This window comes from Salvelinus sp. IW2-2015, linkage group LG13 (genome assembly GCF_002910315.2).
Source record: "Salvelinus sp. IW2-2015 linkage group LG13, ASM291031v2, whole genome shotgun sequence".
Classification (NCBI taxonomy): Eukaryota; Metazoa; Chordata; class Actinopteri; order Salmoniformes; family Salmonidae; genus Salvelinus; species Salvelinus sp. IW2-2015.
Window position 1 is genome coordinate 31,752,250 of NC_036853.1, and position 12,163 is coordinate 31,764,412.

The 12,163-nt window shown below is 40.0% G+C and overlaps 1 protein-coding gene across 2 annotated transcripts in view; it reads left to right on the forward strand.

Moving 5' to 3' along the window:
- The window catches only part of LOC111971199 (aldo-keto reductase family 1 member A1-B), a 12,875-nt gene extending 5,738 nt beyond the window's left edge, over nt 1-7,137 (forward strand). For both annotated transcript variants that reach the window (XM_023997990.2, XM_023997991.2), the window contains exons 4-9: nt 2,687-2,838; nt 3,095-3,290; nt 5,237-5,436; nt 5,995-6,067; nt 6,396-6,482; nt 6,791-7,137. In XM_023997990.2, the coding sequence (XP_023853758.1) occupies nt 2,687-2,838; nt 3,095-3,290; nt 5,237-5,436; nt 5,995-6,067; nt 6,396-6,482; nt 6,791-6,856 (774 nt within the window). In that variant the 3' untranslated portion in view covers nt 6,857-7,137. The remainder of the gene's footprint in view (nt 1-2,686; nt 2,839-3,094; nt 3,291-5,236; nt 5,437-5,994; nt 6,068-6,395; nt 6,483-6,790) is intronic.
- The last annotated feature ends 5,026 nt before the right edge of the window (nt 7,138-12,163 follow it).

Here is a 12,163-nt window from a genome sequence, read left to right on the forward strand (position 1 = left end):
CACAAGCTCACAGAACTGGAACGCCGAGTTCTGAAGCGCGTAAAAATCGTTGACATCAGCAAACCCCTTACTCACAGGACTCCCTACACGCCGTCTGCCCGGTTCAGTTGCAACTGGGATTCATCCGTGAAGATGCGTGCCAGTGGCCATTGAAGGTGAGCATTTGCCCACGGAAGTTGATTACGACACCAACTGCAGTCAGTTCAAGACCCTGGGGAGGACGACGAGCACGCAGATGAGCTTCCCTGAAATGGTTTCTGACAGTTTGTGCAGAAATTCTTCATTTGTGMAAACCCACAGTTWMATCAGTTGTCCAGGTGGTTGATCTTAGACAATCCCGCAGGTGAAGAAGCCAGATGTGGAGGTCTTGGGCTGGCATGCTGACACGTGGTCTGCAGTTGAGGCCGTTTGGAYRTACTGMCAAATTCTCTAAAACGGCATTGAAGGCGGCTTGTGGTAGAGAAATTAACATTTAAATTCTCTGGCAAGTGCTCTGGTGGATATTCCTGCCGTCAGCATGACAATTGCACGCTCTTAACTTGAGACATCTGTGGCACTGTGTTGTGACAACAGCACATTTTAATGGCCTCTTATTGTCCCCAGCACAAGGTGCACTTGTGTAATGATCATGCTGTTTTATCAGTTTCTTGATATGCCACAGATTTTTTTTGTGCGTATGGAAATTGTCTGATCTTATTTCAGCTCATGAAACATGGGACCAACACTTTTTTACATGTTACATAACAAAAATATACATGTTTGTATGTACAGTTGAAGTCAAAGTTTACATAAACTGAGTTTAAATGTATTTGGCTAAGGTGTTTCACAATTCCTGACATTTAATCCTAGTAAAAATTCCCTGTCTTAGGTCAGTTAGGATCACCACTTTATTTAAGAATGAAATGTCAGAATAATAGTAGGAGAATGATTTATTTCAGCTTTATTTCTTCATCACATTCCAGTGGGCATAAGTTAACATACACTCAATTAGTATTTGCTAGCATTGCCTTTAAATTGTTTAACTTGGGTCAAACGTTTCGGGTAGCCTTCCACAAGATCTCCACAAGTTTGGGAATTTTGCCTATTCCTCCTGACAGAGCTGGTGAACTGAGTCATGTGTTCCTTCTGTAACAGTATAGCTCCATCCCTCGCCCCTACCTGGGCTCGAACCAGGGACCCTCTGCACACATCGACAAACAGCCATCCTCGAAGCATCGTTACACTCCACAAAAGCCGCGGCCCTTGCAGAGCAAAGGGAACAACAACTTCAAGGTCTCGGAGTGAGTGACGTCACCGAATGAAACGCTATTAGCGCGCACCCCGCTAACTAGCTAGCCATTTCACATCGTTACACTTGCTTCGCACGTGCTTTTGTTCTGCCCACAAATTTTCTATAGGATTGAGGTCGGGCTTTGTGATGGCCACTCCAATACCTTGACTTTGTTGTCCTTAAGCCATTTTGCCACAACTTTGGAAGTATGCTTGGGTCATTGTCCATTTGGAAGATCCTTTGCGACCAAGCTTTAACTTCCTGACTGAGATCTTGAGATGTTGCATCAAGATTCCACACATTCTCCAACCTCATGATGCCATGTATTTTTGAAGTGCACCAGTCCCTCCTGCCAGCAAAGCACCCCCACAACATGATGCTGCCACCCCATGCTTCACGTTGGGATGGTTCTTCGGCTTGCAAGCCTCCCCCTTTTTCCCCAACATAAAATGATCATTATGGCCAAACAGTTCTAATGTTGTTTCATCAGACCAGAGACATTTCTCCAAAAAGTATGATCTTTGTCCCCATGTGCAGTTGCAAACTGTTGGTTGGCGTTTTTATAGCAGTGGCTTTTTCCTTGCTGAGTGCCTTTCAGGTATGTCGATATAGGGACTCGTTTTACTGTGGATATAGATACTTTTGTTACCTGTTCTCCAGCATCTTCACAAGGTCTTTGCTGTTGTTCTGGGATTGATTTGCACTTTCGCAAATGTACGTTCATCTCTAGGAGACAGAACACCTCTCCTTCCTGAGCGGTATGATGGCTGCGTGGTCCTGATGGGTGTTTATACTTGCGTACTAATTGTTTGTACAGATGAACATGGTACCTTCAGCATTTGGAAATTGCTTCCAAGGATGAACCAGACTTGTGGAGGTCTACAATTATTTTTCTGAGTATTGCTGATTTCTTTTGATTTTCCCATGATGTCAAAGCAAAGAGGCACTGAGTTTGAAGCTAGCCTTGAAATACATCCACAGGTACACATCCAATGGACTCAAATTATGTCAATTAGCATATCTAAATTTTCTAAACCATGACATCATTTTCTGGAATTTTCCAAGCTGTTTAAAGGCACAGTCAACTTAGTGTATGTAAACTTCTGACCCACTGGAATTGTGATACAATGAATTATAAGTGTAATAATCTGTCTGTAAACAATTGTTGGAAAAAGTACTTGTCATGCTCAAAGTAGATGTCCTAACCGACTTGCCAAAACTATAGTTTGTTAACAAGAAATTTGTGGAGTGGTTGAAAAATGTTTTAATGACTCCAACCTAAGTGTATGTACATTTCTGACTTCAACTATATGTATGTATATTTATTTTTTGGGACTTGTCACAAGTTATCCATTGTGCCACTAGCCCGATGATGGGGTCAAGTAAAAGGGTGTGTGTGTGTTTCTCTGTATACAGGCCCTGAGGCGAGAGGATGTGTTTATCACCTCTAAGCTGTGGAACACACAGCATCACCCAGAGGATGTTGAGCCCGCTCTGCTTAAGACACTGAAGGAGCTGAGGCTGGAGTACCTGGATCTCTACCTCATCCACTGGCCCTACGCTTTCCAGTGAGTAGCCTCCATCATGGGTTCTGGAGAGGCACTAGCCTCACTCAACATGATACAGCAAAACATTTATAGGATTGCCAGACACTAGCATAATTTCCTTTTTTTAAATAATTTCAATCTGGGTATTAAACTTGCTATAATTTTTTACAATGATCAATTCACATTACAGGGGTTGTGTAACTACACAAACTGTATGGGCATCCTATAATGTCCAGTGGTAACATTGTGCCCGTACTTCCCCTTACCTTTCCCACAGACAAGGTGACGCTCCTTTCCCTAAGTCAGAGGACGGCACCCTGCTGTATGACGACATCGACTACAAGCTGACTTGGGCTGCCATGGAGAAGCTGGTGGGGAAGGGCATGATCAGGGCTATCGGCCTGTCCAACTTCAACAGCAGACAGATAGACGACGTGCTGTCTGTAGCCAACATCAAACCCACTGTGCTTCAGGTAAGAAGAAGATGTGTTGACTGTGTACATTATACCTAGCTACCAGGATTTTCGTTATGAAAATGCATTTTAATTTACCGGACAGTTGAGAAATGTACCAGACCCATATACATTGGGTGYGTAACCTGATTAGAGTTTCCACCCACGGTGCTCAGAATGATAGAAATCACGTTTTATAATATGGTAATTTATCTTAACAGAACATGCAAGTCGAGGATGCAATGAGGTGTGTCCTTACTGCACATTTTGAAGATAGTATAACTGTCCATATTTACTTTTCGTCAGCCAACAAGATGAGTAACAAACAGAAAAATCACTAGCCTACTGTATGCATAGGCGGCGCACAACTTTCAAGTTTGGGGAAGCAATTTTTCGTCCATCTAAACTGGAGGAGGAAATTATTGTCCAGAAACTTTTAAGTGGCACTGACACAACAATGATAAAGAGTGAGTATGCGCAGTGCACACTCACTGGGGATATAGCCGATGCTCTCAGTTGGTGCCAATAAGATGGGCTATAGGCCTACTGTTGTTCGCTCAGTTAAGTTGATAATTTTTATTACTAAAAGACATGTCTTTTCATTGTCTCCTCTTTACAGCAATAGCCATTTACTTTCCAAACTGTCTGGCTACCGGACAATCAAAGAGAAATTAAAAACAAAAGAACATGAGAGAAATAGGCTACTGGTTTCAATRGTATATGGAAGTCTATATAAAATAATTGCCTCCACRGATATGTTAAGATTTTGCCTAGGCTACTTTGAAGCAAGGTAAAACATGCCTCATAATATTTTGTAAAACGTTCAGGTTTCAAACAATTTAGTAAGCTATATGTTTTAAAAATGCATACTGCCACCAGCTCATCCAAAGAGGTGTGATGCGCTGATGAAGCCTGCCTTCCGTTGACTAYGCATTTGAGTGGCGAATGGGAAGAATGCCTCAATTACCGGTTGAGAAATACAAATATTAGCTATTTTTAACACACAATTGCAATTAGAATTGTTGCGCTTAAAACAATGTCGGACAGRTTTTCTGCTTGAAGGCTCCGTATCTGTATGCTGTGCATGAGATAAATAAGATACATAACGAATAAACATTCCACTAAATTATGCAAATTAACCCATAGACCGATAAGCATGACCGGTCAAATGTATTTCCATCAACTGGTGTTCCAATCAAYGAACAGGCTAAAAAGCATAAAACGGCTAAAAGCCGGCTGTTATCAGCTAACGGAAACCCTGCTAGCTACCTACCTGAAGATCAGTTGAGAAACTATTTTTACGTTTATTTAACTAGGCAAGTCAGTTCAGAATTTCAGTTAAGAACAAATTCTTATTTACAATGACGGCCTAACCTGGCTAAACCCTCCCCTAACCCGGACGACGCTGGGCCAATTGTGCGCCGCCCTATGGGTCTCCCGATCACGGCCAGTTGTGATACAGCCCGGGATCGAACCAGGGTCTGTAGTGACACCTCTAGCACTGCGATACAGTGCCTTAGACTGCTGTGTCACTCGGGAGCAAGGAGTCAAACCTAGAATGTTCTAATCCGTAGTCAGGCGCGTTATCCATTGCGCCACTAGCCCGCTGAAAGGGGTGGTGTTTGTCACTACCACAACCAGTCTTCTCACAGTCCATCGCTCCTCCAATATCCTTACATACAACTCTCCCCCTACTGTCTCTTCGTGTCCCTGTCAGAAATACAGCAAGTGTTTGTTGACAGTTAAATATTAGAACATATGAGTTTTTTGTTTGTTTTGAGTTTTGCTAGGTAGGGAGGTCTTTGTGGCATGTGCTGTGTGTACATTATTCCTCCTTACCTAAAGATCAGTTGGTAAAATATTGAARAAGTTTAAGAGCTAGACAGGAGTCAAACCTAGAATATTCTGATCYGTAGTCATCCATTGCTAGCCCGCTGACAGTTGTGGTTTCTGTTTCTGTTATTCAGGTGGAAGGCCATCCGTATCTGGCTCAGGTGGAGTTGCTGCAACACTGCCGGGACAGGGGCCTGGTGATGACAGCGTACAGCCCACTGGGGTCACCGGATCGGGCATGGAAGCATCCTGACGAGCCCGTCCTCCTGGATGAACCAGCCATCGGCACCCTGGCCAAGAAGTACAACAAGTCCCCAGCACAAATTATCATTAGGTGAGTAATGTTATATAATGTTCTAGCCTAGTACTCTACTCAATAACCCAGCATCCCCATGTCATAACAAATGCCAGAAATAAAGACACCAGTAATACATTGATTATGTATGGAATATAAACTGATATTAGGCCATGAGCCTATCAGCAGGATAGTGATGCCATGTTTTCCACAACTTAGAGGTGATGAACCCATCCTCTTGCGTCTGTACAGTGAAACAGGTGTAACATAAATACACAAACAAACAAAAACACACACCTTGCCTTGACCCAATCTGCGGGCTAGTGGCACAATGGATAACAACGTGTCTGATTACGGATCAGAAGATTATAGATTCGACTCCTGTTTAAATCGTAACTTTTTTTCAATAATATCCCAATTTCTCTTTAGGTAGGCAAGATAAATGTATCAGTACGATATATCAAGACCTCCTGATTTTTAGCACAATAATTCATAAAATAAATTTAGAAAACACTCAGTCTAGTGATCAGATCTTGCTTTTCATGTAACCTATTTGGTCTCTCAAACCAAACCATGTACATCTTGTCTCTTTTCTAGATGGCAGACGCAGCGAGGAGTGGTGACGATCCCTAAAAGTGTGACAGAGGCTCGGATCAAAGAGAATATCCAGGTGGGTTATTCTGTTTGACGATCTATAATTTAAGTCTTTTTACTGTTGTTTTATTTCTTTACTTACCTACACACACCTTTTTTCCCCCGCACCATTGGTTAGAGCCTGTAAGTAAGCATTTCACTGTAAGGTCTACACCTGTTGTATTTGGCGCACGTGACAAACTTTGATTTGATAATTGTAAATTGCTGCACAATTCAGTCTACTACTGCAAGAAACCAAAGCTCTATTACTACTATTTCTACCCATCAAAACTGTTTTCATATGTCCCATGTAATTATTTGACTACTGAGTGGACTCGTAATCTAAAATGCATGTGTATCATCAGGTGTTTGACTTTACCCTTGAAGCAGAAGAGATGAAGTGTATAACAGCATTGAACAAAGGCTGGCGCTACATTGTACCAACCATCACAGTGAGTGACATTAGAGCTCCCTCTACTGGTATATGTGTACAATGGATGTGAGACCAGAGAATGTTATTGAAGTTCTATGGGTTATGTGATAGCCAGCTCACAATGGTTAAATGTTTCAGAGAGCTAATACTATATATGCTGTATGTAATCAGTTGGTTGAATTAAGCAACCAAAATGTAGTGTCTCTGTTGATATTCTACCATAGCAGTGGGCTATTGGGGCAATGGATTACGCGTCTGACTACGGATCAGAAGATTCTATTTCCGACTCCTGGCTAGCTTGTGACCTTTTTCCAATTGTTGTTGCAGGTTGATGGGAAGCCCGTCCCCAGGGATGCAGGACATCCACACTACCCTTTCATTGACCCATACTGAGTAAATCCCTAACTGCTGCCCACTTGTGCCTTGGGAACCCCCTCTCCTTCCTCAACCCCATCCTAGGCTGTGTCCCAATTCAATTAAATGGCTTCCTTTCGTCATAATCCTCCTGCGTGACAACTGATTTGAAGTATTTTTTTTAGGGGAAAGAAGGTTGGTAGAAAGTCCWACTCCTGTCAGATCAGTTGTCATGGTGGCGGGGAAAGAGTGCTTTAGAGTGTATTAGGACATAGCATCTGTGTTCTTCGTAATAAAAATGTTTTGTTACTGCCCTTGAATTATTTGCTTCGACTGATTGGTAATTAAAATGCATCTTTACTTGGAGGGAAAACTAGTCTAAACAATAGTGGAAATTATGGAAATGCAGTGTTATAAACCATTTTACAGTTGTGTTTTGTAATGTATTTATCCCATCTTTCACCAAGCCCAGTACCTACATCCCACCAACTCAACATATGTAAATAACAATGTATATGTAGAGACTARTATACAGCTGCAGCAGTTTTATGCTCTTGACCCAGACAGAAGATATCCCAGCTAGACAGACAGATATCCTGTTGGGAACTTCTTGTTGCACACCACAAACCCGGACGGAAAGAATGATTCTGATTGAGTTGTTTTGGTTTATTTTATTAATCGTGCTAGGTGGGGAGCTTTTTATATAAATGTTGCACGTTCAAAAGTACATTTTGATTATTCCTATCTAACTAAAGACCAGTTGGGAAGTGAAAAATGTATGAGATAGCCAGGAGTCGAACCTACAATCTAATGATCCGTAGTCAGCCGTGTAAAATTACGTTGTCAGGGGGYGCCAATATTGGATCAATATCATGCCAAATGTTAAATCGCTATCCACRCGCAATTCACTATCCACAAACACCTTTTGATTTGTATATCGAGGGCCTTAAGTAAAATGAATGCCATAAAGATATGCACATAGGCGAGATCTGTGCAAACATGACATATGGCAAACCTGCAACTCCATATTTGGAAGCGCTTAGGTCCCCTAACTTTTGGCAGGAATTTGACAAGAAAAAGACATACGCCTAGATCAGAAGTTCTCACACATAGAAAAAAAATTATGACGGTAGAAAGCGATTTGTAGTTTTAAAAAATGGTTCTCACGAATAGTCGTATAAAAAAAGTTGATGCTGTTGACCCGGATCACTGGTTGCTGCGGAAAGAAGGGGGTGAGTGTAACCGGTGTGAAATGTCTAGCTAGTTAGCAGCGCGGAGATGCCCGACCGCAGCGTGAATTGCACATTGCAGTCAGGGGTACTTGGCTGTGCGCGCCAATAGCGTTTCAATCGGTGACGTCACTCGCTCTGAGCCCTTGGAAGTAGACGTTTCCATACTATTAAATAATGATATAGTTAAGTTTGAGGTTAAAGATCTGCTTTCACACTTTTGGGAAAGGGCTTGTGAAGAAAAATCTTATTGCAAGAACTGGGAGCTCTTTAAAGTTGAGGTGTCTAAATACCTTAAATAAGGTAGTAATCTTGCTAAAACCAGAAGAGCTGAGGAGGAAAAGGTGATCATTAGGATTAAAAGCAGAAGGAGCCTTTCTTTAGATCTAGGAAAAAATGGATTGAGGGAGAACAGAATTCATCCTATTTCTTTAGACTTCAGAAATGTCACTCTAAAAATAACACTATCCATAAGTTAACATACATCTTGAATAACGTTCCAACCTGAGAACTACATTGACTTCAGTTGAGATGGAACGGACTTCCTACTCATGTGAAGGCGCATGGTGAATGCGTGATCAGCTCGTGGAAGTGATTACTCATTCCTGTCTCCTTCGGCCCCCTTCACATTAGAGTCATCAGACGAAGTTCTATTGACTGTTGACATCTAGTGGAAGCCATAGGAAGTGAAAACCCATCCATATCTCTCTGTATTTTCAATGAGAGCTTGGTTGAAAATCTGGCACCCCCAGATAAATTCCAAACAGGAAGTGGAACTTCTCAGATTTTTGCCTGCCATATGAATTCTGTTATACTCAGACATAATTCAAACAGTTTTAGAAACTTCAGAGTGTTTTCTATCCAATACTACTAATAATATGCATATATTAGCAACTATGACATAGGAGCAGGCCGTTTACTCTGGGCACCTTTCATCCAAGCTACTCAATACTGCCCCTTCAGCCATAAGAAGTTAAACATTGATGGTGTTATTACAGATGACCAAAAATGTATTGCTAAATACTTWAGCAATTTTTACAGAAAATTRTATAGCTCTACGTACTGTCAGGAATCCACAGATATGTTTTTTGATTCACTGAATAATGTTCACCCTATCAGTGATATAGAATCTAAACAGTGTGATGAACCCATCAAAGTTGAAGAGATTATAGAGTCTATCAAACATCTAAAGAACAATAAATCACCAGGTGTTGATGGAATTACATCAGAATTTGACATTTTATTTTCTGAACAAGTAGCTCCCTTCCTATTTGAAGTCTTTTTAGAGAGTATTAAAAACAATGTTCTCCCTCCTACAATGAGTCAGGGGTTAATAACACTGATAACTAAGCATAAAAAAGAAGTGCTGCTCATCGATAACTGCCTTACAATTTGTCTGCTTAATAATGACTATAAGATATTAGCCTTACTACTTGCAAAAAAAATTAAAGAAGTCCTGGATGCAATCATTGATGAAACAGTCTGGCTTTATGAGGAACATACATATTTCTAACAATGTCAGACTAGTATTAGACATACTTGACTACTCAGACTTAATAACCGAGGATAGCTTCATATTATTTTTAGATTTTTAGAAAGCATTTGACACAGTAGAGCATCAGTTCCTCTTCCACTCTCTTGAGAGACTTGGCTTTGGGGATTTTTTCTGTAACGCTATTAAGACTCTATGCAAATAGTAACAGCTCTATCAAATTGAAATATGGCACCTCACCTAGATTTGAGTTAAAGAGAGGAATTAGGCAAGGTTGTCCTATCTCTCCGTACCTGTTTTTATTAATCACCCAACTTCTTACAAATTCTTTAAAAAATAGTCCTGTACAAGGTATTTCCATAGCTGGTAAAGAAATTATTATAAGCCAGCTGGCTGACGATACTACACTTTTTCTGAAAGATGCTAACCAAATTCCCATATTGATCAATGTGATAGAATCCATTTCCAAAGCATCTGGTCTATATCTTAACATTAATAAATGTGAACTCAGGCTGTCAAAGATTGTGTGACACCTTCATATTATGGTATTCCAGTAAAAGAAGAACTTACATATTTAAACATAACCATTACAAAATATCAGAAGTCTAGAGGCTTACTCAATTTTAACCCTCTTATTAAAAACCCCCAGAAGAAGCTAAATCAATGGCTACAGAGGGACTTTAAAAGGAAGAGTCCTAATAACCAASGCTGAAGGTATCTCTAGACTAACATCTACCTTTATATCTTGACAGTAAAATAAGCAAGGAGATAGACCAGATGCTTTTCAACTTTCTGTGGAGAAACCGTACACATTACATTAGGAAAACTGTTGTAATGAACACTTATGAGAATGGTGGTCTGGATTTTCTGGACTTTACTACCTTAAAAATTACTTTTAASATCAATTGGATAAAACAATTCCTAAGAAGACCCACTTCTGTGTGGAATTCTATTCCTCATCATGTCTTCTCTACCTTTGGTGGCCTTAACTTCATGTTGGTTTGCAATTATAATATTGACAAAGTTCCAGTGAAACTTTCTGCTTTTCATCGGCAGGTTTTCTTGTCATGGTCCTTAATTTATAAGCATAACTTTTCTCCACACAGATATTATATATGAAATAATCGGGATATATTGTATAAAAATTCTTCTTTGTTTTTAGAATATTGGTTCCGAAATAATATCCTATTGGTGAGCCAACTGGTAAATGCAGAGGGTCTTTTACTCAGTTATAAGGAATTCGTATCACTTTACAAGGTCCCTGTAACACCTAAAGATTTTGCAATYGTTTTAGATGCCRTTCCCTCAGGTGTTGCTTTATTATTCAGAAACGTGTCAAGACCAGACCCTCAGAGCCTACCTTCCATTGACCCTGTTGACTCATCAGTAGGAAAGATTTGTTTCTCTTTTGGTCCATTCAACAACAGAGCAATACGAACCTTGTTTCAGCAGGATGTTGTATCTATACCTTATATCATGCCTTATTGGAATGGATTTATTGATAATATCTGTTGGGAAAAAGTTTGGATGTTGCCACACACATACCTACTTGTTAACAAAATKAAGGAAGTTTCCTTTAAAAGTATTCATAAATATTATCCTGCCAACCACTATATGAAGAAGTTTAAGGAAAACATCAACTCAAATTGCTCCTTTTGTAATGTCCACCCAGAAACAGTGTTGCATCTTTTTTGGCATTGTATTCATGTAAGAAAACTGTGGCAAGACATCAGTAGATKTATAATTGAACACATTTATGAAGATCTTACACTATTGTGGAGAGATGTACTGTTTGGAATCTTGACCTATGATAGAAATACAATGAAACATTTTGATGTAATTAATTTCATTATTCTTTTGGCCAAATTTCATATTCACAAATGTAAATTTACAAACAAAMAAMAAAWWWTCTTACCTTACAAAAAAAAATTGAACTATATTTTAAGACAATTAAATACTCTACGAACAAAAAAGCTGTTAGAATTATAARTGTATGTATGTCCCTTAAGGTMCTTGTGTAATGTGATATTGTACCCCATAGCCCAATTGTCCATTGTCTATTATTCATATATACTTGTGTTCCCACAGGTACTTCCTGTATTGATTTAAATAATAACAATAATAAAAAAATAAAAAAAGGTGTTTCCCTACTCTGCAAGGGCCGCGTCTTTTCTGGAGCGATGGGTAACGATGCTTCGAGGGTGACTTTTCGATGTGTTTAGAGGGTCCCTGGTTCAAGCGAGGAGAGGGACGGAAGCAATACTGTTACAAAGTCTGACCCCATAACCTACACCACCAYTCTCCAGGGGAAACGGTTAGAGGCCTCAGGAATACTTACGTATCCTTAATGCTCATCGTCTGTGCAACATGATACCGCGGATGGATTATAATAATTTACAATGTATGACATATCCTTCACATAGCCCTGTAAAAGTCCCATACAGGGGAAGAAATTCACCCTTTTTAAACAAAGTCCTCTACATGGATGATGGATGATACATGGATGATTTCTATTTTTTTAAATTACCAGTTGAACGGCATTCTTTCAGATAATTTAAGAACGTTACATTCGCAGGTAGCCTAGTGGATAGAGCATTGGGCCAGTAAAACGAAAGGTTGCTAGAT